At 46.8% G+C, this 24,575-nt stretch overlaps 1 protein-coding gene across 1 annotated transcript in view; it reads left to right on the top strand.

Annotated features, from left to right (window-relative positions):
• The window catches only part of SHOC2 (SHOC2 leucine rich repeat scaffold protein), a 55,082-nt gene that overhangs the window by 3,791 nt on the left and 26,716 nt on the right, over positions 1 to 24,575 (top strand). Inside the window, exon 2 of the mRNA XM_075842802.1 lies at positions 16,958 to 17,855. Coding sequence (XP_075698917.1) covers positions 17,162 to 17,855 — 694 coding nt within the window. The 5' untranslated portion in view covers positions 16,958 to 17,161. The remainder of the gene's footprint in view (positions 1 to 16,957; positions 17,856 to 24,575) is intronic.

Genomic DNA, 24,575 nt, shown 5'->3' with positions numbered 1-24,575 from the left:
AAACCAAAGCTTTCTTTTCTAATTGTAAAAAGAAAATCTACCCGATCAGAACTGCGCGAGATTTACCAGTCAGGACTGCAGGAAAGCTGGGTGACCACTGTAATGGGGGCCGAAGTGGTTATCACCCAGCTTTCCCCTGAAGGACGACACAAGGATTTATATTTGCTGATCATGAAAACTTAGATCAACTTGGACTGAAATATGAAATCTACTACTACTCTGATCGGAACTGCTGACAGCCAATCAGAGTAGTTGACTAATGAACGATAATGTGGGGCAATTTATTTAAATTGGGAAGGTTGAAGGTGTATTCCGATGCCTGGTTGGTGTGTGCCCCCTGCCACAAAGGGCCGCAGCGCTCTGTGTTATAATCTATGGGGAGTTATGAAGCCGCCAAACGGTCGATACGGATATTCTATGTATGTCAAACCTAGTGAGAAGGAGATCTGGAAATGACTGAATGAGGGGCCCTTGTTATTGGGGGGGGGGGGTCTCCGCAGTAAGACCAAGAAGCAGCGGCAGGCGGGCGCTGTCCTGGCGAAGAAGCCGCGGCGGGCGCTGCCTGTCAATGTATTCAATATGGCGGCTCCTCATGCGTGTTTGGCCAGGCACCAGATGTTTTCTATCTCCGGTGTGAGACCTGTCCAGGCTTGGTGACATTATTTGATCTGCGCCGCTTCACCGTAATTACGGAGCTTTTCTCGTAAATTCTTGCAGCTTTGTCATTGTTGCCGCTCCAGTGTAACAATCATTTGTGTCTTGTACATGTGGCTGCAAACTTGTTTCCTTGATGCATTTTCTATAATTTAAAATTGTTGCCCCCGAGTTATAGAGCAGGAGGAGCTGACCAGAGGTGGCGCTCTCCCCCCAATCCCTGGCAGATAACAGCTGGGGGTCCTGTTACAGATTTAAGGGGGTCTTACACCGGACGATTATCGGGCAGACAATGTTCATATAACGCTCGTAGCGATAATTTCCCAGTGTAAACAGGGCAGCGATCAGCAGATGAACGAGCAAACGCTGGAACGTCTGCTGGTCGTATCGTTTTAAAAAAGTGAAATATTATCGTTGTCGGCGGCTCATCTTGGGGAGACGCGCTGCCGACATGATAATATATGGGGACGAGCGATCGGAGTAACGACCGCTCGCCCCATCCATGGCTCCATGACCGGAGCAAACGAGCGCCGATCAACAATGTCTCGTTGATCGGCGCTCGCTCCGTCAGCCGGTGTAAAAGGACCTTTAGTGTTGGGGATTGCGGAATATGAAGCTGGTGCAAGACAAAGGTGGAGCTTTAATAGACTGCTCCACCCAAAAACAGCACCTTTAGGCCTAATTCACACGAGCGTTTTTCTCGTCCGTGTTGCGCGCCTTAAAACAACGGACGTCACACACGGACCTATGCAATTTAATGGGGCCATTCTGTTTGTCATGCAGCGTGTGTCCTTTGTGTAAAACTCACTGCATGTCCTATACTTGCGCGTTTTTTGCACATCACGCACCCATTGAAGTCAATGGGTGCGTGAAAATCATGGACCGCACACGGACGTCACCACTGTGCTGTCCGTGATTCACGCAACAGTTGCTAAAGAAATGATGAGAAAAGAAAAACCCCTCCAGTTTTTTTTTTTTTCTTGCTGACATACAAAACGCGTGACATACGCGCATAAAGAAACGTACACGGAACTGCAACGCAGGAAAAACGCTGCATTTTTTTTATGCGCATAAAACTGACACCTTCGTGTGAATAAGGCCTAACATATATATATATACACATTGTGTTGCAGTTTTTCGGATGGAAATTCCGCCTCGGAGAAAAGCCGTTCATACTTACCCCCTCCCTCCTCTGACATCCTCTCTGGATGACTTTGCAGGCCATTTGACGCTTCAGCCTGTGATTGGCTGCAGCGGTCACATGGAACGCAACGTCATTGCAGGAAGGAGGAGGGCGTGCTGGGTAAGTATAATTTTTTTTCTTCCGGCGTTGCGATTTTTGCGGTGTAAACATTGTGATTGCGCCGCAACGCTTGGCTCTCTGTTTCGGGTCTTGCATCCCCATTAAACTCTATGTGGAAAACCCGCAACGGAAAATGAACAAAAACGCAGCATAATCAGACCTGCTGCGGAATTAAATTCCGCACCGCAGGTCAAGTTATTAACATTTACGCTGCGCTTTTTTTCCCCGCAGCTTCGGCAGGAGATTTTCTAAATCTCATCCACTTTCCTGCTGCTGTAAATGCTGTGGAATTCCTGCACAGAATTCCATTGCGGAAATTCCGCAGCGTTTACGCTACGCGGGAACCCGGCCTAAAGCTGGACGTACGCAGCCTGCTTATTTTTTATTTTTTTTTTAATTCTCCGTCTAACGAGCAGTCTGTATTGGGGCACATAAAGGACGCTGTTGACTGTCACCTGACAATAGTTGGATGTTTACTTGTCCGGTCTTTTGTTTCCCTCCAAGATAAGCGGTTGCAAGGTGACTGGCAGCTGCTGATCTTCCTATAGAAATAATATGCGTGCTCGGTTGATCTGAACAGACCTGTAGGTTGTGGGAGTCGGCCCTGGAGTGTCGGACGCCTGACGGCACGTAACGACCGCCGGCCACTTCTGCCGCCTCTTCCTCGACGTCTATATTCTGGTAAATCTGCTCATCTCTGCGTTCAATAAATCAGGCCAGTTGGGGATTACTGGATTATGGTAAAGCTCTGTCTGCTTTGCTGGGAATAAAAAAATATAATCTTAATATTTGGAAGGAAAATCCTGTGATCTTCTAGTCCATGCAGTCTCTCGTAGGAATGTCAGTGGCCTGTGATTTAAGACATGCTGGGAGTTGTAGTCTCAACAGCTGGTTGCTCTCCTGCTAGTGCAATCCTGTAGGAAATATACAACCCCCCCCCCCCTCCATTTCCAATAAGCATGGTAAGGTCACTGGAGTTTGTGCGGAATACGGCGGTGGGGGGGGGGGGCGTGTCACAAACTGCCGCGGTCTGAGATAAAAAATTAAGAGTGTTTATGGTCCTAGAAATGTTAAAAAAAATTAAAAAATATATTTCAACTGTATCTGCACATTCAGGACGCAGATACAGTTAAATCCAATGGTAGAGCAGGAGATCGTAAGGTCTCTGCTTTACCATTCACGGTGTATCGCTGGACGCGAGGCAGTGACATCATCGCGCCTGTCTGCCGTACAGACCAGAGGAGAAGGGAACGGGGTTAGGAGAGTGTGTATAGTATTATTTTTATCAGGCTTTATTGGGTGCAGCTGTGGGGGTCTTTATACTGTGTGGGGGGCAGTTATGGGGGTATTATTCTGTGTGTAAGTTATAGGGGCATTATACTATGTAGAGGGCAACTATAAGGGCATTATACTGTGGGGAGCGCTATGGGGGCAATAAACTGGGCAGTGTCGGGGTATATTATATACAACAGACTCAAGGGCTAAATATTAATTCAATGGTGTAGCATGAAAATAGGGGGCGTGGTATGCCAAAGTGGGTGTGGCCTAAATAGTTGAATAATCGTAATCGAGGTTACATGTTCAATTAATCGTGATTTTGATTTAGGTCATAATTGCAGAGCCCTGACATATATATATCCGACACTGGCAAGAATAAAGGTTCATTGTATAAAGTAAAGTTATAAAATTTTCTAGTACACCTTGTATAGCAATTTCTTGACGTTTTCAAGATCTCTGCTTGCTGTCATTCCATGGGAACCTTCATTGTTTACTCTCAGGTGGTAAAAAAACTGTCCTGGTCATGTAATACACATAGGTGCTTGACTATTCTGACATGGGGGGGGGGGGGACTCGTCCCGGTTGGGCTGCTCTGACAATAGGGGGGGGGGGGGTCTCCTGGCGGGGCTGCTCTGACCGTAGTTGAGGGTCTCCTCCTGGTGGGGCTGCTCTGACAGTAGGGATGGGGCTCTTCCTGGCGGGGCTGCTCTGACAGCAGGGGGGGGGGGGGTCTCCTCCCGGTGGGGCTGCTCTGACAGCAGGGGGGGGGTCTCCTCCTGGAGGGGCTGTTCTTTCACTGAAGCTGGTACATGACGTTCCCTTTGGTTTTCTGGCACTGACGGCTCTGTGCAGCCACTAAGCTGCCAGATCTGTATCTTGTGTGTGTATATATGTAAATGTCCAGTAGTTCAGAATGTCTGATCTGTTCTCTAGGCAGCACCACGGCGCTGGATTATCAGAATTTTACCATAACAAATTAATATAATGAATATTATCAGTTTCCTTGTTTAGATCTAAAAGATAAAATGACGGCAACACTTCCCAGGAATGATTAGGAGGATCAGCCTGACGCTGTGCACTCGCTGCTGCTGCCGCCGTCTTATCTCACCATTACCTGCTTTATCTGGGATAGAAGGGTAAAATTCATTATTACAGGACGGCTCCCGCCGGACCGGAGCATTGGGGATTGGAAAAGGTAGAAGGATGATCAGGGACGTAGTAGAATTCTGTGTGATGTTCCAGGAGACCCCATAGACACGAAATCACCGGGTTTATTTAATATCTTGACCTATTTTGCGGGGTTACTACAATTCCATGCACGGCTGCACTCCTCTCACACAGACTGCTGCTCATCCTGGTGAACAGAATTCCTGAGTCCAGTGAAGACTGACACTCATGCCGCCTGTGTTGGAGAATTGGTAGTGGTGGGGGGGGGATATAACAATGCAGATCTGTGGAAGGAGGGTTGACTAACTCTACGGGAACTGTAAGACTACATGCACACGCAGCGAAACTGCAGGAAATTGGCAATGCGTTTTTTGGCGTGTTTTCATGCTGCGGATTTAGTGCGGTTTTTTTTTTTTATGTTTTTTCCTCCGCACTAGGCAGATGATACAATTCGCAAATGGAACTGTAAGATAAATTGACATGTGCACCACAGGTCCATTTCGGTCCCGAAAAATACCGCAAGCACGGGAAGGATACGCTGTGTAAAAACCATGCAGTGTATCTGACCTGGAGCCCGCAAGACTTTCCATCGGAAAAATCGCACCATATTGTGGTGCGATATTTTTATTTTTTATTTTTTTTTTACACTTTTTTTATTTTTTGGATTGAATTTCCGCTTTGTAATTAAGCGCACACACTTACCACCTCCCTCCTCTGACGTCCGCTCCGGCCTCCCTGGATGACGTTTCAGGCCATGTGGCGCTACAGCTTGTGATTGGCTGCAGAGGTCACATGGGATACAACATCATCGGAGGAGGGCGTTCAGGGTAAGTGTCTGTCATTTTTATATTTATTTTGAAGAAAAAGTTATTTATAGCCCCTTGTAGACCCCTCATCTACCGCAGCCTATTTAAAGGGGTTTAAAAATAAAAATACAAAAAAAAATAAAAATCTTAACATCAAGTTGATGCAGCGCCGCAGTTCTGGCTCCTCCCACGGCCGCTGCATGGGATATATAGCATTGAATGGCGGTAATGCATGGATGCGCTGGGTCCGCCAGAGGGGAAGCTGCTTTTACGGATCGGCCCTCCATCCTGGCATGTACTATGTGTCACTTCCTCACTATTTTCAAGGTCTCTGATTGCTGTCAGGGAACGGGAACATTCTTAAGTTCAGAGCCTGAAAACCCGACCTGACCTAGTCCCGCTCATAAAGCTGACTTTGGTAAAATTGTATTAAGTCTAGACAATGCTCTGTGCACTAAACAGGCTTCACTCCAGGCTGATACATTTTACCTGCACTGATACATTGTCGCAAACTATCAGGACAGTTAATAAGTTTGTGTTGCTGATGTGTTTAACTCACAGGGGATTGTGCAGACTGGATAATATTGTAACAAGCCCTCAGCTGTTAGACATGTTTGGTCTGTATGGATTGTAGCCTCTGGAGGTAAACAAGAATGCCCCATTTGTCGAGTGCAAGCCAAGATCTTGAAAGCCTCCTGACGAAGGCGGTCCCAGGCGAAACGCGCGTCGAGGTGCTCTTTTTTTTCTGTGCCACATCTAGGCTGATGTCCATCTCCTTTCACCATGTCTATAGGTATGCTTTATTCTCCTTGGTGATATGCCTTTTCCCTATTTGATAGCTTTCCTAATAGGGCTATATATATATATATATATATACTTATAGTAACAATTTTTTGCTTGGGCTGTGTATTCATGCTGTTTTTTATACAGCTGCACATGTCCTTTATATTACATGGTGTCTGTGTATTTGGCATCATTGTCTCTAGATAGGTTACTCTGTATACCCTCCGGTATTATTACACCTATACCTCTCTGATGCTGTTCTTGGAATCTGACTTATTTTACCATTGTCAATATTTCTGTTATCGCGTATCGTTATTCATTATGTACCAATAAAGATTTATATATTTTATGAAGATACGTGTCAGTTATACATTCATAGGTATAATATTGGGTAAAGATCTTGAAAGTTGCCAGCAGTTTGTGTCTTCTTGCGACCTCCAGTGGTTCGGACCTGCGCCCCCCCCCCCCCAGCCTGTACTACACGGGACCACAGAGACCCAGCTCTTCCCTTGTCCGATATGTTTTGTCTAGATAATAATCATTCATCTTGTACTGAATCTCCGTTACAGCCTGTGTTCCACTCCAGAGCTGCACTCCCTATTCTACTAGTGGTTGGAAATAGTCAACAAGCTTGTAGTCATACACAACCTAAGAGCTCCTATTATGTAAGGGATAATATACAGAACAAGTAATGTATGTACGAAGTGACTCCACCAGCAGAATAGTGAGTGCAGCTCTGGAGTATAATACAGGATGTAACTCCGGATCAATGCAGGATAAGTAATGTATGTACACAGTGACTCCACCAGCAGAATAGTGAGTGCAGCTCTGGAGTATAATACAGGATGTAACTCCGGATCAGTACAGGATAAGTAATGTAATGTATGTACACAGTGACTCCACCAGCAGAATAGTGAGTGCAGCTCTGGAGTATAATACAGGATGTAACTCAGGATCAGTACAGGATAAGTAATGTATGTACACAGTGACTCCACCAGCAGAATAGTGAGTGCAGCTCTGGAGTATAATACAGGATGTAACTCAGGATCAGTACAGGATAAGTAATGTAATGTATGCACACAGTGACTCCACCAGCAGAATAGTGAGTTCAGCTCTGGAGTATAATACAGGATGTAACTCAGGATCAGTACAGGATAAGTAATGTATGTACAGTGACTCCACCAGCAGAATAGTGAGTGCAGCTCTGGAGTATAATACAGGATGTAACTCAGGATCAGTACAGGATAAGTAATGTAATGTATGTACACAGTGACTCCACCAGCAGAATAGTGAGTGCAGCTCTGGAGTATAAAACAGGATGTAACTCCGGATCAGCACAGGATTAGTCCTATATACAGATACTTCATCTCATCTGTGTAGTGTATATCTTATAGTGATCCTTTATACAGATACTTCCATATATATATGTGTATTATTTTTTTATTTTTTTTGTAACCCAACACTGGTCTTCCTCACAACTTTGTCTCTGACCTGTTTGGAGATCTCCTTGGTCTTCATGTTCAGTCGTGTCACAGTATTCACCCCCTGCAACTAATCAGACCATTTGTTGACTCCTGATTTGTACCAACATCAGGATGACACAGGTTTTTGGTCTCTTCATTCATTTCTGGTGAATATGTGATCTGTTCGTATAAACATAAGGCCTAATTCACACGAGCATGTTCGGTCCGTGATATACGGTCCGTATGTTGGCCGCAAGTCCCGGACCGAACACACTGCAGGGAGCCGGGCTCCTAGCATCCTAGTTATGTACAACGCTGTAGGAGTCCCTGCCTCACTGTGGGACAACTGTAATCATGTTTTCAGTACGGGACAGTAGTTCCACGGAGAGGCAGGGACTCCTAGCGTCGTACATCACTATGATGCTAGGAGCCCGGCTCCCTGCAGTGTGGTCAGTCCGGGAAATGGGGCCGACATTCTTACAGTATATCACGGACCGAACACGCTCGTGTGAATTAGGCCTAAGTCACCTGTAAGGACTCTGCACATCCTGAACCTTGAGGATTTGTTGTACGTCTCTGGCTCCGCTTGGATCAGACTTTTAGCCACAAACATGAATTTTTATTTGTGTTTTACACGTTCCACTTTGATACAAAATTGCATGAAGACGCCAATGAGTGTAAAGCGCCGGGTGGTATTTTTATTATCTGCTAGGTCTCTACTTTTGTGAAGTAATTGTGTCTGAGGGTATAATTTGTTTTTCGATTTTATAATTTTGTTTTAATTTGTATCTGTCAAAGAGTAAAAATTGTTGCAAAAGCAAAAGGTTTTGAAATTATTTTCATGATTGGATAATTTATTTTTCTTAGGCTCTGTTCACATCTGTGTCGGGGGCTACATTATATGTCCATCGCAGATTCTATCGTTTTTGCCAAACCAAATAGCGCAGCACGCAGCACTTCCGACGGAGCAGAACGAAACCCAGAACGCAGATGTGACCTCAGCCTTACTATGTAGCGCTGCTTATATTGTATCTTATGTCTTCGTCGTGTGCTGCTGATTTCCTGCAGGGTGTATGATGGAGGGGCGTCTGGATCGCTGTTCTTCGGGGTGTGGTTTGCTGGATTGTGACAGGTTGAGGTCTTGTAAATGGCGCGGCGTCGGGCAGGGAACGCGGATACATAGGAATCTGCAGCCTTGTTAAATCATGGAAGTTTGGTGTCAGCGCTCCTTCCCTCTTCATAGTGTCCGTCACCAGGGACAGCTCCCTGGAAGGGTTACATGTTGCCTCCTGACATCCACACCCCACACGCCCTGCTCGTTATGTTTATGGAACTCCAAAGAGTCGTTAGAAAAGTTGTGGTTTTCGTTTTATAAGCATCGGCATTGTTTTATTCATTTCCTACAGTAGATAAACACGGGGTAACTTCCTGCTTCCTAGATGGCAGCGAGTGACGGGCGGCTGCGCTCCTCTGACAGCCACTGGCCCTGTGAATGCAACCAGGCCCGATCATCTCCTTGCGTACAACAGAGAAGTGAAGCTTTACCCATTCCCCCCACCCCCCGCCGCACCACGTTATTTAACAGGGTCCTTTCCCAGAAGCCCGTGCTCTCTTTGACGACCCTGCACGCAAAGCCCGATCCTGCATTGTGACCGGGAACTGAAATAATCAGTTCCCTGTCATTAAAAGTCCAAATCACAGCATTAATATCGAGCACTGTGCACCCGGATTCAAAAGTCGCTGCTTCTCCATTAATGACATCACAAGGGTTCCCTGTGCAGGCTCGGAGGGGTATACGGGACCGTGATCAACAATGATCGACAGGGAGCTGTCAGATGAGTAATGAGGCTTTTATTGTTTTGCCATTTTTTCCCCCTTGGCCAAATTTTTAAAAATCCACTTTTAAGCTTCATTGACTTAAGACCCTGAAGCCCCTTTTCAAGGATTCTTTCACATGTCCCAGGTTTTATTTTGCAGTGAATGGGGTCGCAGTTCAGTAAAAGTCATGACTAAAGCAGAAATGTAGGGAACACAGATTCTCAATGATCCGTCAACCAGAGCCGGACTGCTTGCTGTTGGTCTGAGGGAGCATTTACACGAACGTGTAATGCGTCCGTGCAACGCGCGTGCTTTTCACGCACCTATATTACTCTATGGGGCCGTGCAGACTGTCAGTGATTTTTACGCAGGGTGTGTCCGCTGCGTAAAACTCACGACATGTCCTATATTTCTGGGTTTTTTGCGCATCACGCACCCATTGATGTCAATGGGTGGGTGAAAATCACGCGCACCACACGGAAGCACTTTCAAGGGACTCACGTGATTCGCGCAACAGCAGTCAAAAGTATGAATGAAAACAGAAAAGCACCACGTGCTACAAACATACAGAGTGTCATAATGATGGCGGCTGCGAGAAAATCAGTCACGCATCGTATGATCATGAAACACGGAGCTGTTAAGTGCCTTTTGCGCATGCAAAACGCCGCGTTTTTTGCGTGCGCAAAACGCACACGATTGTGTAAGTCCTCCCTAAGGTATCATTTACACGTGCGTCATATATGCCCGTGCGACCCGCGTGCTTTTCACGCGTGTTGTACGCACCTATATTAGTCTATGGGGGCAGTGCAGACAGTCCGTGAGTTTTGCGCAGCGTGAGTCCGCTGAAAAAAAACTCACGACATGTTCTATATTTCAGCGTTTTTCGCGCATCACGCACCCATTGAAGTCAATGGATGCGTGTAAACCACACAGGTCGCACGGAAGCACTTCCGTGCGAACTGCGTGATTCGCGCAACAGCTGTCATTCTCTGAATGTAAACAGAAAAGCACCACGTGCTACAAACATCCAAACGGAGTGTCATAATGATGGCGGCTGCGCGAAAATCTCACAGCCGCGCATCATACGCTGATGACACACGCAGCTAAGTGCCTTTTGCGCACGCAAAAACGCACACGCTCGTGTAAATCAGGCCTAAAGCTCAGTTCACACGATGCGTAAACACTGCATATTTTTCCGCATCAGAATTTGTTGCGGAAAATCCGCAGCAAATACAGTAGTGGATGAGGGAGAACAAATCTCAACTGTACGCTGCAGAAATATAGAGCGGAAAAAACGCTCAAATCGAACTGCGGTGCGGAATTTTATTCTGCAGCATGTCCATTGTATTTGTGTAAACGCTGCTTATTTGTTGTGGGTTTTCCCCCATTGAATTTAAGGTCTTGTTCACACTGCAGTTTTTGAATGTGTTTTTTTTTTTTTTTTTTTTTTAAGGCAAAACTAGACTTGGATCCAGGGGAGGAAACACTTTTAAGTCCTTCTTTTTATGTTTTTTTCTGTTTAGGTTTTCGTTCCTGGTACAGACTTAAAAAATACAGGCAAAATCTGCACTGTGTGAACAAGACGTAAGGGTTACAAAAACCACATTGCACAACAGCGGTAATAAGTTATAAAAACTGTGCAGCACGTTACCGGGGCCATGCAGCATGTGAGAATTCTCCCTATAACTACTGGGGAAAAAAAAAGCAAACAAATTTTCTGGTTTGAATTCCAATGTATAGAATTGAGGCGCAGGAAGGAGCCGCAGGTTTTGGGGCGCCTTATCACTGATCCGTACATCACAAATCACTCCACGGGGCTCACGTGTCTAGACAACGTGTCATTGCTGGAACCTCTTAAATCAGACTGGTCATGGAAACCATCAGTATGGAGGACATGGAAACCATCCGTGTGGAAGATATTGGGGACATGGAAACAGTCAGTGTGGGAAAAATGGGGACTAGAGGCGAGTACAACACCTGTTGATATTTTTTCCATATTCAGCTAATTAAAAAAAAAAAGAAGGAAGGATATTGACGAATGTATTGGGAATATTCATTTTTATTTTTTTATTTTTAATGGGGTTTCCAAGACACACACACTTATTTTATTCATTTTTTTACGGGTACAACAGTTAAAGAATTTAGAACCCAATTATCCCTTGTCGCGATTTTTTTTATAAAAATGTACATAAATAACCCATACCAGCTGACGTCTGCAGCGATCACCGCTCCTAATGTAAGAACCGCACTGCAAACATGAGCCTAAAGAGTGGTGAAAGCAAAGTGTGGGGGAGGGGAGAGTGTTTTAGCAAATAGTCGGCATCCTCTGAGTTTGGTGTTTTTCAGTAATGACCATTTTGACTGAGATTTGGTTTTTATTCTGCGTCTTACACCCCATGATCTTACTGTTCTCCCTTTAACTGCACACTAAGATAAATACAGCGTGGGGGAGGGGCTTAACTAAAGTTCTTGATCCTCAGTGATTGACTCGCAGATTGTTACGTTTCAGGTTTTACAAGTTCTCAGACTTGTATTTTTTTCCTTCTGTTTTGACCCCCCCCCTCCCCACTTAGAGCTCCGTGTTTGCACTTTTTTCCCGGCATCCTCTTTTATTGTATAACCGACGCAACATCCGTTACAGGCATTGGGGAATGTTCATCCTGATCCTCCTGGTTCATGAAGAGTTGACACTTGCACAGACAGATGAGTAAGAAGATTTATGCAGATTTGTTTGCCATTCTGGGTGGATTGGAAGCTGGCGGACGATGCCACGACCTCTTACGGCCGCTATTTGGTCACTGAATGGAATTTCTTTATACCTGGCTGAGCTGTATGCTACATAAATGGGGCCGTCTTGTTCAGATAAATGGATAATGATTTTGCAAACTACTTTTTTATTTTTATTTTTTTATTGCTCCAATGTATCTGAAATTAAAAAAATAAATTACTTTTGTAAATGGCCTTGATTAAAATGTATCGTTTTGTGTATACAGCTCCAGCACCGTCCTCTGTCTCCATGGATACAGACTACAAACAAACCCTGTGCAGTCTGATCCTGCAGTCATGTGGAGTAACACATGACTGCAGGATCAAACTGCACAGGGTTTGTAGTCTGTATCCATGGAGACACATGGCTCGGCATAAGAACTATATACACAAAATGGCAGGAGCAAGACTATTTGGGAAGTTTCTTTTTTTTTTTTTCTTCTTAGCTGTATTGGAGCAACAAAAACAATAGTTGCAAATGTTTAAATTTGGGAGAGCCGCCACCTTGCTCGGTCTGCCCCTTCGGCTGCACGCATCATACTTTGAATACCAGAACAGGTGGGACCTTTAAGCTGCAACGTTTCTTCCTTATTGAAGGTTTTGTTGCGTGTCCGTTGGGATAGTTGTAAAAAAAAAACAAGAAATCGCTCACACTGCAGTAACCATTCCTATAATAACGTGATAGTCGCGATTTATTTTTATAATTGGTCACTTCTGTGTGTGGTGGTGTCTATTTCTTCGCTGTCTTTTTTGGCTGCTTTAGCTGTTCTCCATTAGGACGCAGTTACGATCATTAACTCCAGCTTTGCTGCACTGTCTATTGGAGTTTAAGGTGGTCTGAATGGACCGGAGTTGGAGGCTCAGGCTGCTCTTCTGTATTTTTCCCATGTTTTGCTCTGCTTTAGGCCTCATTTACACGAGCGTGTGCGTTTTGCGCACGCAAAAAAACGCAGCGTTTTGCGTGCGCAAAAGGCACTTGGCAGCTCCGAGTGTCATCAGTGTATGATGCGCGGCTGCGTGATTTTCGCGCAGCCGCCATCATAGAGATGAGGCTAGTCGACGTCAGTCACTGTCCAGGGTGCTGAAAGAGTTAACTGATCGGCAGTAACTCTTTCAGCACCCTCGACAGTGAATGCCGATCACAATATACAGCAACCTGTGAATAAAAAAAAGACGTTCATACTTACCAAGAGCTTCCTGCTTCCTCCAGTCCGGTCTCCCGGCCGTTGCCTTGGTGACGCGTCCCTCTCTTGACATCCGGCCCCACCTCCCTGGATGACGCGGCAGTCCATGTGACCGCTGCAGCCTGTGATTGGCTGCAGCCTGTGCTTGGCCTGTGATTGGCTGCAGCTGTCACTTGGACTGAATTGTCATCCCGGGAGGTCAGACTGGAGGAAGAAGCCGCGAGTTATCGGTAAGTCAGAACTTCTTTTTCTTTTTACACGTTCATGTATATTGTGATCGGAAGTCACTGTCCAGGGTGCTGAACCAGTTTAACTCTTTCAGCACCCTGGACAGTGACTGTCTCCTGACGTCGCGTACCGGAACATTTTTTGCCGGGTTCGGCCAAACTCGTTTGGTGAAGTTCGGTTCGCTCATCTCTAAGACACTCCGTTTGGATGTTTGTAGCACGTGGTGCTTTTCTGTTTACATTCAGAGTTTGACAGCTCTTGCGCGAATCACGCAGTTCGCACGGAAGTGCTTCCGTGCGACCTTCGTGGTTTTCACGCTCCCATTGACTTCAATGGGTGCGTGATGCGCGAAAAACGCAGAAATTTAGAACATGTCGTGCGTTTTTTTCAGCGCACTCACGCTGAGCAAAACTCACGGACTGTCTGCATGCCCCCATAGACTTGTATAGGTCCGTGCGACCCGCGTGAAAAGCACGCGCGTCGCACGGACGTATATCACGTTCGTGTAAATGAGGCCTTCTAATGACCCTGATCTGATCAGTGACTCCAGCGTAACTGCATTGCTTATTATGAGGTTGTCTCATTGTCGGCTGAGGCTGCTGTTCTGTTTTTCCCCTTGCTTTACATGGCAGCACTTGTCCATTAGGGCACCAATATCTATTGGAGTCTGAGGTAGTCTGATATCAACTTAGTCTGGTCAGAGGCTCAGGCTGCTGGACTTTCACTCCTCCATTCTTTACACTGCAGCTTTGTTTACGATCGGCTGCTTTGTATAAGCACGTGCTCCGCAGAAAATACTACATGGAGTGATCCTCCATAATGGGAGCCTAGAGAGATGGTTTATGTAAGCGTCTTAGGTCTCAATTAAATGAGGACGTTTATCTTTAGGTCTTTTTTGGCCATCGCACCCCTCTGGGATCTGTCGGCAAAGTATGGAGATGTGTCCGCTCTCCTATTGGCCGAAACGGTATAAAAAATATTGTGTTCAGCTAATAAGATCGATCAAAAAATACCCATATTCATGAGAAGAGGCGAGAGGGTGTACGGAGAACTGAGCTGCAATACCAGGCACAACCCATGGACGGGGTTAGGAAAGAAAGCTGCATCATGGACAACCCCTTGAAATCTTGGGAGGAAAAATGACTGTAGTCTGTAATCTGCGGCATCAAGTGTTCAATTTGCAGCGCCACCACAGGAAAAATGTAGCATTACATAGTTCTCATTGAAATCAATGGGCTACCCATGTAATTGACTGACATCTCGGGTCCTCCAGAGAGGGGGAATGCTGTTTTAAGCTGCTCTGATAATAGATGAGGATTCTAGGCAGCGGACCCCTCCTCCTCCTCCTCTCTCATTTAGAATTTCCTAATAGGTTGTTTTGTAAACTAGACAACCCCCTCAAATGTTCTCATTGGTGCACGTTCATCTTTTTGTCTCTCTGGATGTTCTGAAAATATGTCCATATATTATTATTTCTAGAGATTCGATTACATTTCTCCAGAGTCCGTGTCTCAATGTAGTTGGCTATAAATCCCTGTTCTTACCTTTTTTTTCTTTTTGTACCGTCCCAGGCTGCCAACCACATTGATTTCTGTGGAAACTTGAGTAGGAGGAAAAGTTAGCTACTTCCTCCCCCAATGATGTCGCCGTTAAACAGTGTTTCCCCAGCATTCCTTGTGTTTTTTGTTAGACCTCAAAACCTAGTAACCTTTTATATAAATTAATATGCTCTGGTCTGTCTGATGGACATATAAATGTTTGGTCACGGACACCAGATCATGTTTCACACACTACAGGCATAAAGTCAATCAAACATGTCACTGTGCAGGGAACGGAGAGGGAGTCTTTCAGTGTGATTGACTGTCTTAGGAGAAGTTGGAGGAGGATCCCTGATTGATAGACGAAATAGCCCCATGAGAGCCAACATGGCTGACAGTGGTAGATCTCAGATAGCTACTTCCTGTCCCAGAAACTGCAGTCTGGAGCGGCACATAGCGTAGGAAGTGTGCTTCTAGGACTCCACGTCATCATTTTATTGTAAAATCCTGGGACTCTTGTAAGATTTCCGACATGGTTATGATCGTTGTGATTTTACCGCAACCAAGTGTTGAGGTGGAGCTCTAGTCTTGTGGTTTGTCTCCTAGTGTTCATCAATGCTGTCCTGTCTTGTATTTGGGTCTTCAGGCTTCTCAGTGATGGTTCCTGGTCTCTGTGATTGTCTCCATCCATCTTGTTGCCGGTCGTCCTCCATCCTTATTATTGTCTTCTCCATTGAGCCGGATTATATCCTCCTATATCCAGAATATGATAGATCTTCAGTCTAGTCATTGGTGCTCCAAGTGGGACGGTTCAGTTTCGTATGGTCAAGGATCCTCTAGTTTATGGTCCTGGTCTTCTCTGGAGTTCCCTGATCTTAAGGTGCCCATATACATTAGAGGGAAGTCAGCTGAACCTGGCGTAACCGGCGGTCCATCAAATGTGTGAGAAAAGGTCCTGGCATGATGGATTATAACATACCCAATCCTCGACTTATTCCCCTCTCCTTATGTTTATAGGATGCCTCCTGCAGTAATTCTGTAAAGTGGAATTTATAGGGTGATAGTGTGTGGTGTGAAGCTTCACTGTAAAGAGTCATATGAGGAACACCCTAAATATCAATTCTATAATATTATTATTATAGGTCTGTTCTGGGAGGATTAGATAACTACTTTGAATAATACCTACTTATTAGAAGGGTCCCTCGAAAATAAGTTGATCACGAAGTGAGACCCCCAGCGATCAGCTGTGATCTGTGGGTAACTGGCAGCAAGTGTTCAGTTTCCCTGCAGCGCCACCACAGGAGAAATGAAGTATTACAGTGTCCATTCATATCAAGGTGGTGTCTGTGTAATACAGATCAGGTTCTCCAGAGAGAGAGACTCTCTATGTAACCGCTCTCCACTCTATTCACTCATAATTTCCTAATGGATATATGACTATCGGTTTTCTAAACTGGACAACTTTAAGGTGGTCTTCCATTTAATGGTTAGCGCTTTACTTTTTAAGTTAGTTTTTGCAGCGTCCGTTTTTAGATTTTTGTATATTTGTGAGCGGTTTTGTTAATATTTTCTTCTCTTGTCCCAAGTCACGTCATCCCTCAATCACACCCAAAGCTGCATTCGGAATTCAGCTAGTGTCTTGTTGCTAGAGAGCAGTACATTGTGGGAGCTCAAATACATAGCAGACTTTTTACCTTTAGGTCACACATCTTGTGCAACTGAAGTCTGAGTTCATAGGCAACCAACAGAATATTTGCTGCAGCTCTGGATGTGACTAGAATGTGGGACATGATGTAAGTCAATATTGGTACAAATAAGTAGATAATTGTAATATCCTTCATAGCGACTCCAGTATTTCTCAATCTTTTGGTCTTTTCCATTCCGATACAGAGCCTAATGTATAATATTTTATGTAGATTTTTTTGCTACGTTTTTTTATTGTCCCATTTTTGTTTTTTTTCCCCCTCAGATGAGCTAAACTGGAACCCGTCTCTTGAACATTTCACGTCTGCTTCAGTTCGTTGGCTCCGTTCTGGAATAAAACATGTAGCTCGGAGGATCTATATATTCGTGAGCTACTCCCTACATATTTTTTTTTTTTCCCTTTCTCGGTAACGGATTATCCTGCGCTGTCCATGTTGAGTTCATGAGGTTGTTAACCTAATCCGTCACTATGAGTAGCAGCATAGGAAAAGATAAGGACCCCAAGGATAAAGACCCTAAGGGGCCCGCCACGGCCAAGGACCGTGAAAAGGAACCGAAGGCCTCGGGGGGTCCCACGAAAGAAAACCTTAAGACCAAAGTCAAAGATCCCAAAGAAGGGAAGAAAGACGCAGGCGGGACGCAACCTGGAGTGGCTTTTTCTGTGGACAATACAATAAAACGTCCCTCGGGGGTCTCCGGCTTGCGTAAGAAGGCCAGCAATGCCGAGGTGATCAAGGAACTGAACAAATGTCGGGAGGAGAACTCTACTCGATTGGACTTGGCCAAGAAGTCCATACACCAACTCCCGGCCTCCATCAAGGAGCTGACGCAACTAACGGAACTTTATTTATATGGTAACAAGCTGCCGTCGCTGCCAGCGGAGGTGGGCAGCCTAGTGAACTTGGTGACGCTGGCTCTTAGCGAGAACTCTTTAACCAGTCTGCCGGACTCTCTGGAGAGCCTGAAGAAGCTGCGCATGCTGGACCTGCGGCATAACAAGCTGCGAGAGATCCCGTCCGTGGTGTACAAGCTGAGCTCCCTCACCACCCTCTTCTTACGCTTTAACCGTCTCACTACTGTGGAGAAAGACATCAAAGCCCTGAGCAAGCTGACCATGCTGAGCATCCGAGAAAATAAGATCAAGCAGCTGCCGGCAGAGATCGGTAAGTGGGGGGCATTGATATTAATGGGGTCTGTGTGTTGGATGAGGTCAGGACTAGAGTTCCTCCACAACAAACTCCTCTATTTGCCAAAAAATAGAATCCAGATTTTTTTTCAGCACTATGGACGATTTTCGATTTGAATCTTAATTTTCAGATATTTGTTAAATAAACTGAATCAAAAATAAATACCAAGATCCGGACATTCACGCTTAAGGCCGTTTTACCCTGGGCATTTATCGGGCAGAGGAGCGTTCATATAATGCTTGTTGCCGATCATTTCCCTGTGTAAACTGATCAGCAGATGAACGAGCAAACGCCGGATCATCTGCTGATCGTATTGGTTTAAAAAACGTTATCATCGTTGTTGGCAGCGCATCTGCCGACATGATAACGTATGGGGACGAGCGATCGGAGAATTGATTGCTCGTCCCCATACATAGCTCCTTGTGACTGGAGCAATCGAGCGCCGATCAACGAGCTGTCTTATTGATCGGCGCTCGTTGCAGCGGGGTATGAGGCCCTTTCACGTGTCCTTACGTTACAATTAAGCTGGCGTAAATTATAATAAACTTGTTGGGCCGCGGTGGTCACGCTCTTTCCCAGAGGTCACGCCGCTTTCTACAAAAGTGTCGCGGGTGGCGCAAAAATGGACAGCAAATTGTGACTTTTGGGCCGTTTTGTGACTTTTCTGGTGTAGAAAAGTTGATAAATTACCCCCTAAGTCTGCATGTGATTTATGACCGCTTTTTGGACGTCACTTCTGTGGCAAATTTCTTTAGATTTATTACCAGCAGTACTTCACAGAACTAGCTGCAATGTATATCACCAGCACTGAGGCTCCTCCACGGACACTGCTCTCTGCCACCGCGTTCTCAGAACGGAAGATCACGAAAACCACTTCATTTACCCATTCAGTTCCTGCTGCATTTCAAGGGTAGGGGGGCTGTTGGGGGGCTGTAAGGTGGCTGTAGGGTGGCTGTAATTTCTTAAGCCTTCAAATGCAGAAGGATCTGAGTGGGTTAAGAAGCTGCCCGGGAGAACGGGACTCGGTATAAAACAATCTCCGAACTCGGTTACACAGTAAGGCCCCATGCACACGACCGTAAAAAAAGCTCCGTAATTACGGACCCGCCCGGTTCTATTGGCCACGGACACCTCTCCGTAGCGTTACGGAAAGGTGTCCGTGCTGTAGAATCCTGCCGGGAAATATGGAGCATGTCCTACTTTTCAGATTTTACGGGCTCTGCTCCCATACTTTGTATAAGAGCACAGTATGAAAATGCGGCCCGTGGGCATCGGCGGCCGGCCGCGGGCTGTGATTACGGACACGACCGTGTGCACGAGGCCTTAACCAACCCCAGTCCTCTCACTGCTGCTCCTGTTCATTTACGGCATTCATTAAAGTAGATGGGCCGTGCAGCGTGTCTGCTTGTTAATAAAGCTTTTTTCCCCTCCTGATGTGGGGGCGGGGCCTGTAACGATGTCCCGATTCTGGGCAAATCCAGAATCGTGACAACTTGAAATGGCGAATTAATCGTAATTCCATTAATTGTTCAGCTCTAGTTGGAAGCGACAATTGTGTAATATGTCTTTGTATTCTGTAGTATTAATCCTCACTGGAAATATGGGGTCATCTCTGAGAAACAGCCCCGGACTGTTACCCCTCCTTCTACTCCAGTCACATCCAGAGCTGCATTTACAATTGATCTGTACACCACTTGGGTGTTTTTCAGGCCTGCGCTGGGAGACGCAGCACATTTGCGATGTTATGATGATCTTTATTCTGGTGCGTTATCTAGTAATTGGGTAGGGGTGCCCAAACTGATTAGATGAAAGTTGGCCAAACCTGCCGACTTCTGCGGGACCGGCCGACTATCCAATATGTATGCGGGTGTCCTGACCCTCCACAGATGTCAGGGAAATGTTGGATTTTAACGGGAGATGAAGGGGTCCTGGAGGGGACGACGACACAGAGGGCGCTCTGGAGGGGGGACGCGCTGGCGCAGAGGGCGCTCTGGAGGGGGGACGCGCTGGCGCAGAGGGCGCTCTGGAGGGGGGACGCGCTGGCGCAGAGGGCGCTCTGGAGGGGGGACGCGCTGGCGCAGAGGGCGCTCTGGAGGGGGGACGCGCTGGCGCAGAGGGCGCTCTGGAGGGGGGACGCGCTGGCGCAGAGGGCGCTCTGGAGGGGGGACGCGCTGGCGCAGAGGGCGCTCTGGAGGGGGGACGCGCTGGCGCAGAGGGCGCTCTGGAGGGGGGACGGACAGAGGGGTTTGGCAGCGTTTTTTTTCCCCACTCCCCATTGAGAACACATGCACACTCAATGTATTCATGTATGTGGGGTATGGGGGGGGGGGATAGCTGTTGGCCAAATGATCTTTCCACTGGCCGCTATTGTAAGTGTATTGGCAGCTTAAGGTCTCATTCACACTGCAGATTTGCTGCAGATTTTTCATGTATTTCTTTTAAGCCAAAACCTGGATTGGAACCTAAACAGAAGAAATATATAAAGGAAGTTCTTGGGTCTGATCTCCTGGATCCAGTTCTAGTTTTGTCTTAAATGTAGAAAAATCTGCAGCAAATCTGCACTGTGGGAACAAGGCCTAGGAGTGAGGACGAGGGGGGGGGGGGGGGTGTTCATCCTCTCACCCCCATCAGTCTAGAATAAGCACATCCTGGCCCCTGATATAACAGGGAAATTACAAAGTGTGGCCGGTCGCCGGGTTAGCTCAGGGGCAATGCTCATACGTGAATTTGGAGGTGTTGTTTGTATAGAAGATGAAGCCGCTCGTCACGTGGGGTTCAGGATGGATTTTACAGGGACGGTCTCAGTGTCCGGTAGTTTGGGTCGTGCTGTTTTTTTAGATCGCTGCTTTGTTTGCCTTGATGTGTCATGTGATACAATAACCGAAGATCCGTAACTCCGAAGTATTAACTTCATCGTATCATGAAAAGTTCTGATCTGCTTTGTAGATGTTCCATTCCTCACCATTTTCAAGATCTCTGCTTTCTGTCAGAATGGTAATTATTTACATCCATAAGCTTAAAATCTGTGTGATTCTACTTGTCACAGCTGAGGGTTTGACACAGTTGTATTTGGTCGTGACAATCCCCCGTGATCTTCAGCTCTGTTATTTGCGTTGTGATTTCTGTTTATAACGGAACTGCAATGCGGTGCCGGATCTGTCGTACAATGGATTCCACCGGCACCCAACAAACCCCTTTGACTTATAACGGGGTCCATCCGGTTCCATCGTGGTATCCGTCGTTTTGACACGGCGCTGCATGCAGTCCTATTCTTTCCATCACGTCTAACCGACTCTGCGGCGGAGGATCGGAATGAAACTTCTGACATAGATGTGAACAGAACAGCCTGGACTGATACATATTACCTGCAATGATACATTGTAACAGACTGTCAGGGCTGGAGAGAGAATTGTAACTGATATATGTAGCTTGGATTGTCCAGACTGGATACAATTGTAACAAACACTCAGCTGTGTGAAGGACAGGGTTTTTCAGACTCAAAATAGTTTTCATTAACTGACAGCAAGCAGGGGTTTTGAAGATTGGGAAGAATTTAAACACTGAGTATATTATATGTTCATTATGCAATGATGAAGCTTAATTTATAGGAGGTGATTGTGGGGGGGATCTGACCCCTGGGACCCCCTCCGGTCATCAGACTAAAGGCAAGCACCACGGCCCACTTTCCAGGCACTGCAGTGTATCCTTACATGTGGGCCTGAGCTGCGGTACCCGGCACAGTTGCATGTTGTGCAGCGCCCCCAAACGTTCTGCTGATTATTATTTTTGCCCCTTCTATAACGTATCACTCTGATCATGTACATGAACTCTTCTTAATTACCTCCTACATTTCCATTCACTGCAGCACAACTGCCAGGGAGAGGCTCATTAGTGTTCATCCTCCTATTGAATCTAATGCCAAAACAACAGTGTGGACTGACACGGACTGAGCAGAAGGAGGGAGCGGAACTGTGGGGATAGATATTTATAATGCCGATCAGTGTCAGTGGAAAGCTGGATACATCCCCTACCGCCATTGTAGTGACTAGTAGAAGAACATGATGCTTAGAAAAAGGGAATATAATAAAACTAGATGAAATCTTCCGCGTCTGGTCATGTAGTAATTTGCTTGGGCTCGAGGGCTAGTGTCATTAGAAATGGGCTCGGCCTGGCGTAATGGGTTACAGTGAAGGTGCCTGATTGCAGCGTGTGCGGAGTCGCTGTTCACTACCTCATTGTAGACAAGGAAGCCGCTGACGTTATTATACCAGGAGGAAGTTTCGCTGCCATTTCCCTGTTATTTTTAAGTTGCTACATTCCTTACAGGGTGAATAGTACGGCAGGGCAAATAATCGAAAAAAAAAAAAGAGACGTTCTCTTGCGCATTTCGTTTTTTTTTCGTTTTATTTTTTTTTCCAGTTTCAACTGTATCTGCATCATCAGGACGCAGATACAGTTGGATCCAATGGTAGAGCAGGGGGCAGATGGCTCCCTGCTCTACCATTTGCTATGGATCAGACCATTCATGGCTCAGCGCAGACCGGCACTATGACGTCACTACCGTGCGACTGTGTGTACCGAGCCGTGAGCGTCCTGGCACTGACGTCAACATGTCGGTCTACGCCGAGCCACACAGATGGCGGCGATTCCTCTGCTCCTCCGGTCTGTCGTTGGAACAGGATTAGGGGAGTATGCATTTTTATTTTATTATATTAGGCGCTATTGGGGCTGTGTGGGGGCAGCTATAAGGGCATTATACTGTGTGGGGGCAGCTGTAGGGGCATTATACAGTAGGGTCAGCTATGGGGGCATTATACTATGTGGGGGCAGCTATGGGGCATTATACTGTGTAGGGGCAGCTATGGGGGCATTCTACTGTAGGGTCAGCTATGGGGGCATTATACTGTGTAGGGGCAGCTATGGGGGCATTATACTGTGTGGGGGGCAGCTATGGGGGCATTATACTGTGTGGGGGGCAGCTATGGGGGCATTATACTGTGTGGGGGCAGCTATGGGTGCATTATACTGTGTGGGGGCAGCTATGGGGTCATTATACTGTGTGGGGGCAGCTATGGGGGCATTATACTGTGTGGGGGCAGCTATGGGGGCATTATACTGTGTGGGGGCAGCTATGGGGGCATTATACTGTGTGGGGGCAGCTATGGGGGCATTATTCTGTGTAGGGGCAGCTATGGGGGCATTATACTGTGTGGGGGCAGCTATGGGGGAATTATACTGTGTGGGGGCAGCTATGGGGGCCTTATACTGTGGGGGCAGCTATGGGGGCATTATACTGTGTGGGGGCAGCTATGAGGGCATTATACTGTGTAGGGGCAGCTATGGGGGCATTATACTGTGTGGGCGCAGCTATGAGGGCATTATACTGTGTGGGGGCAGCTATGGGGCATTATACTGTGTGGGCGCAGCTATGGGGGCATTATACTGTGTGGGGGCAGCTATGGGGGCATTATACTGTGTAGGGGCAGCTATGGGGGCATTATACTGTGTGGGGGCAGCTATAGGGGCATTATACTGTGTGGGGGCAGCTATGGGGGCATTATACTGTGGGGGCAGCTATGGGGGCATTATACTGTGTGGGGGCAGCTATGGGGCATTATACTGTGTGGGGGGCAGCTATGGGGTATTATACTGTGTGGGGGCAGCTATGGGGGCATTATACTGTGTGGGGGCAGCTATAGGGGAATTATACTGTGTGGGGGCAGCTATGGGGGCATTATACTGTGTAGGGGCAGCTATGGGGGTATTATACTGTGTAGGGGCAGCTATGGGGGCATTATACTGTGTAGGGGCAGCTATGGGGGCATTATACTGTGTGGGGGCAGCTATGGGGGCATTATACTGTGGGGGCAGCTATGGGGGCATTATACTGTGTGGGGGCAGTTATGGGGGCATTATACTGTGTGGGGGCAGCTATGGGGCATTATACTGTGGGGGGGGCAGCTATGGGGGCATTATACTGTGTGGGGGCAGCTATGGGGGCATTATACTGTGTAGGGGCAGCTATGGGGGCATTATACTGTGTAGGGGCAGCTATGGGGGCATTATACTGTGTAGGGGCAGCTATGGGGGCATTATACTGTGTGGGGGCAGTTATGGGGGCATTATACTGTGTGGGGGCAGCTATGGGGCATTATACTGTGGGGGGGGGCAGCTATGGGGGAATTATACTGTGTGGGGGCAGCTATGGGGCATTATTCTGTGGGGGGGGGCAGCTATGGGGGCATTATACTGTGTAGGGGCAGCTATGGGGGCATTATACTGTGGGGGCAGCTATGGGGGCATTATACTGTGGGGGCAGCTATGTGGGACATTATACTGTGTGGGGGCAGCTATGGGGGCATTATACTGTGTAGGGGCAGCTATGGGGGCATTATACTGTGTGGGGGCAGCTATGGGGGCATTATACTGTGTGGAGGCAGCTATGGGGGCATTATACTGTGTGGGGGCAGCTATGGGGGCATTATACTGTGTGGAGGCAGCTATGGGGGCATTATACTGTGTGGGGGCAGCTATGGGGGCATTATACTGTGTGGAGGCAGCTATGGGGGCATTATACTGTGGGGGCAGCTATGGGGGCATTATACTGTGTGGGGGCAGCTATGGGGGCATTATACTGTGGGGGCAGCTATGGGGGCATTATACTGTGTGGAGGGCAGCTATGGGGGCATTATACTG

Source organism: Rhinoderma darwinii, chromosome 11 (assembly GCF_050947455.1).
Source record: "Rhinoderma darwinii isolate aRhiDar2 chromosome 11, aRhiDar2.hap1, whole genome shotgun sequence".
NCBI lineage: Eukaryota > Metazoa > Chordata > Amphibia > Anura > Rhinodermatidae > Rhinoderma > Rhinoderma darwinii.
The sequence above is the reverse complement of the archived record's forward strand: the minus strand, read 5'-3'. Positions and strand labels throughout refer to the sequence as shown.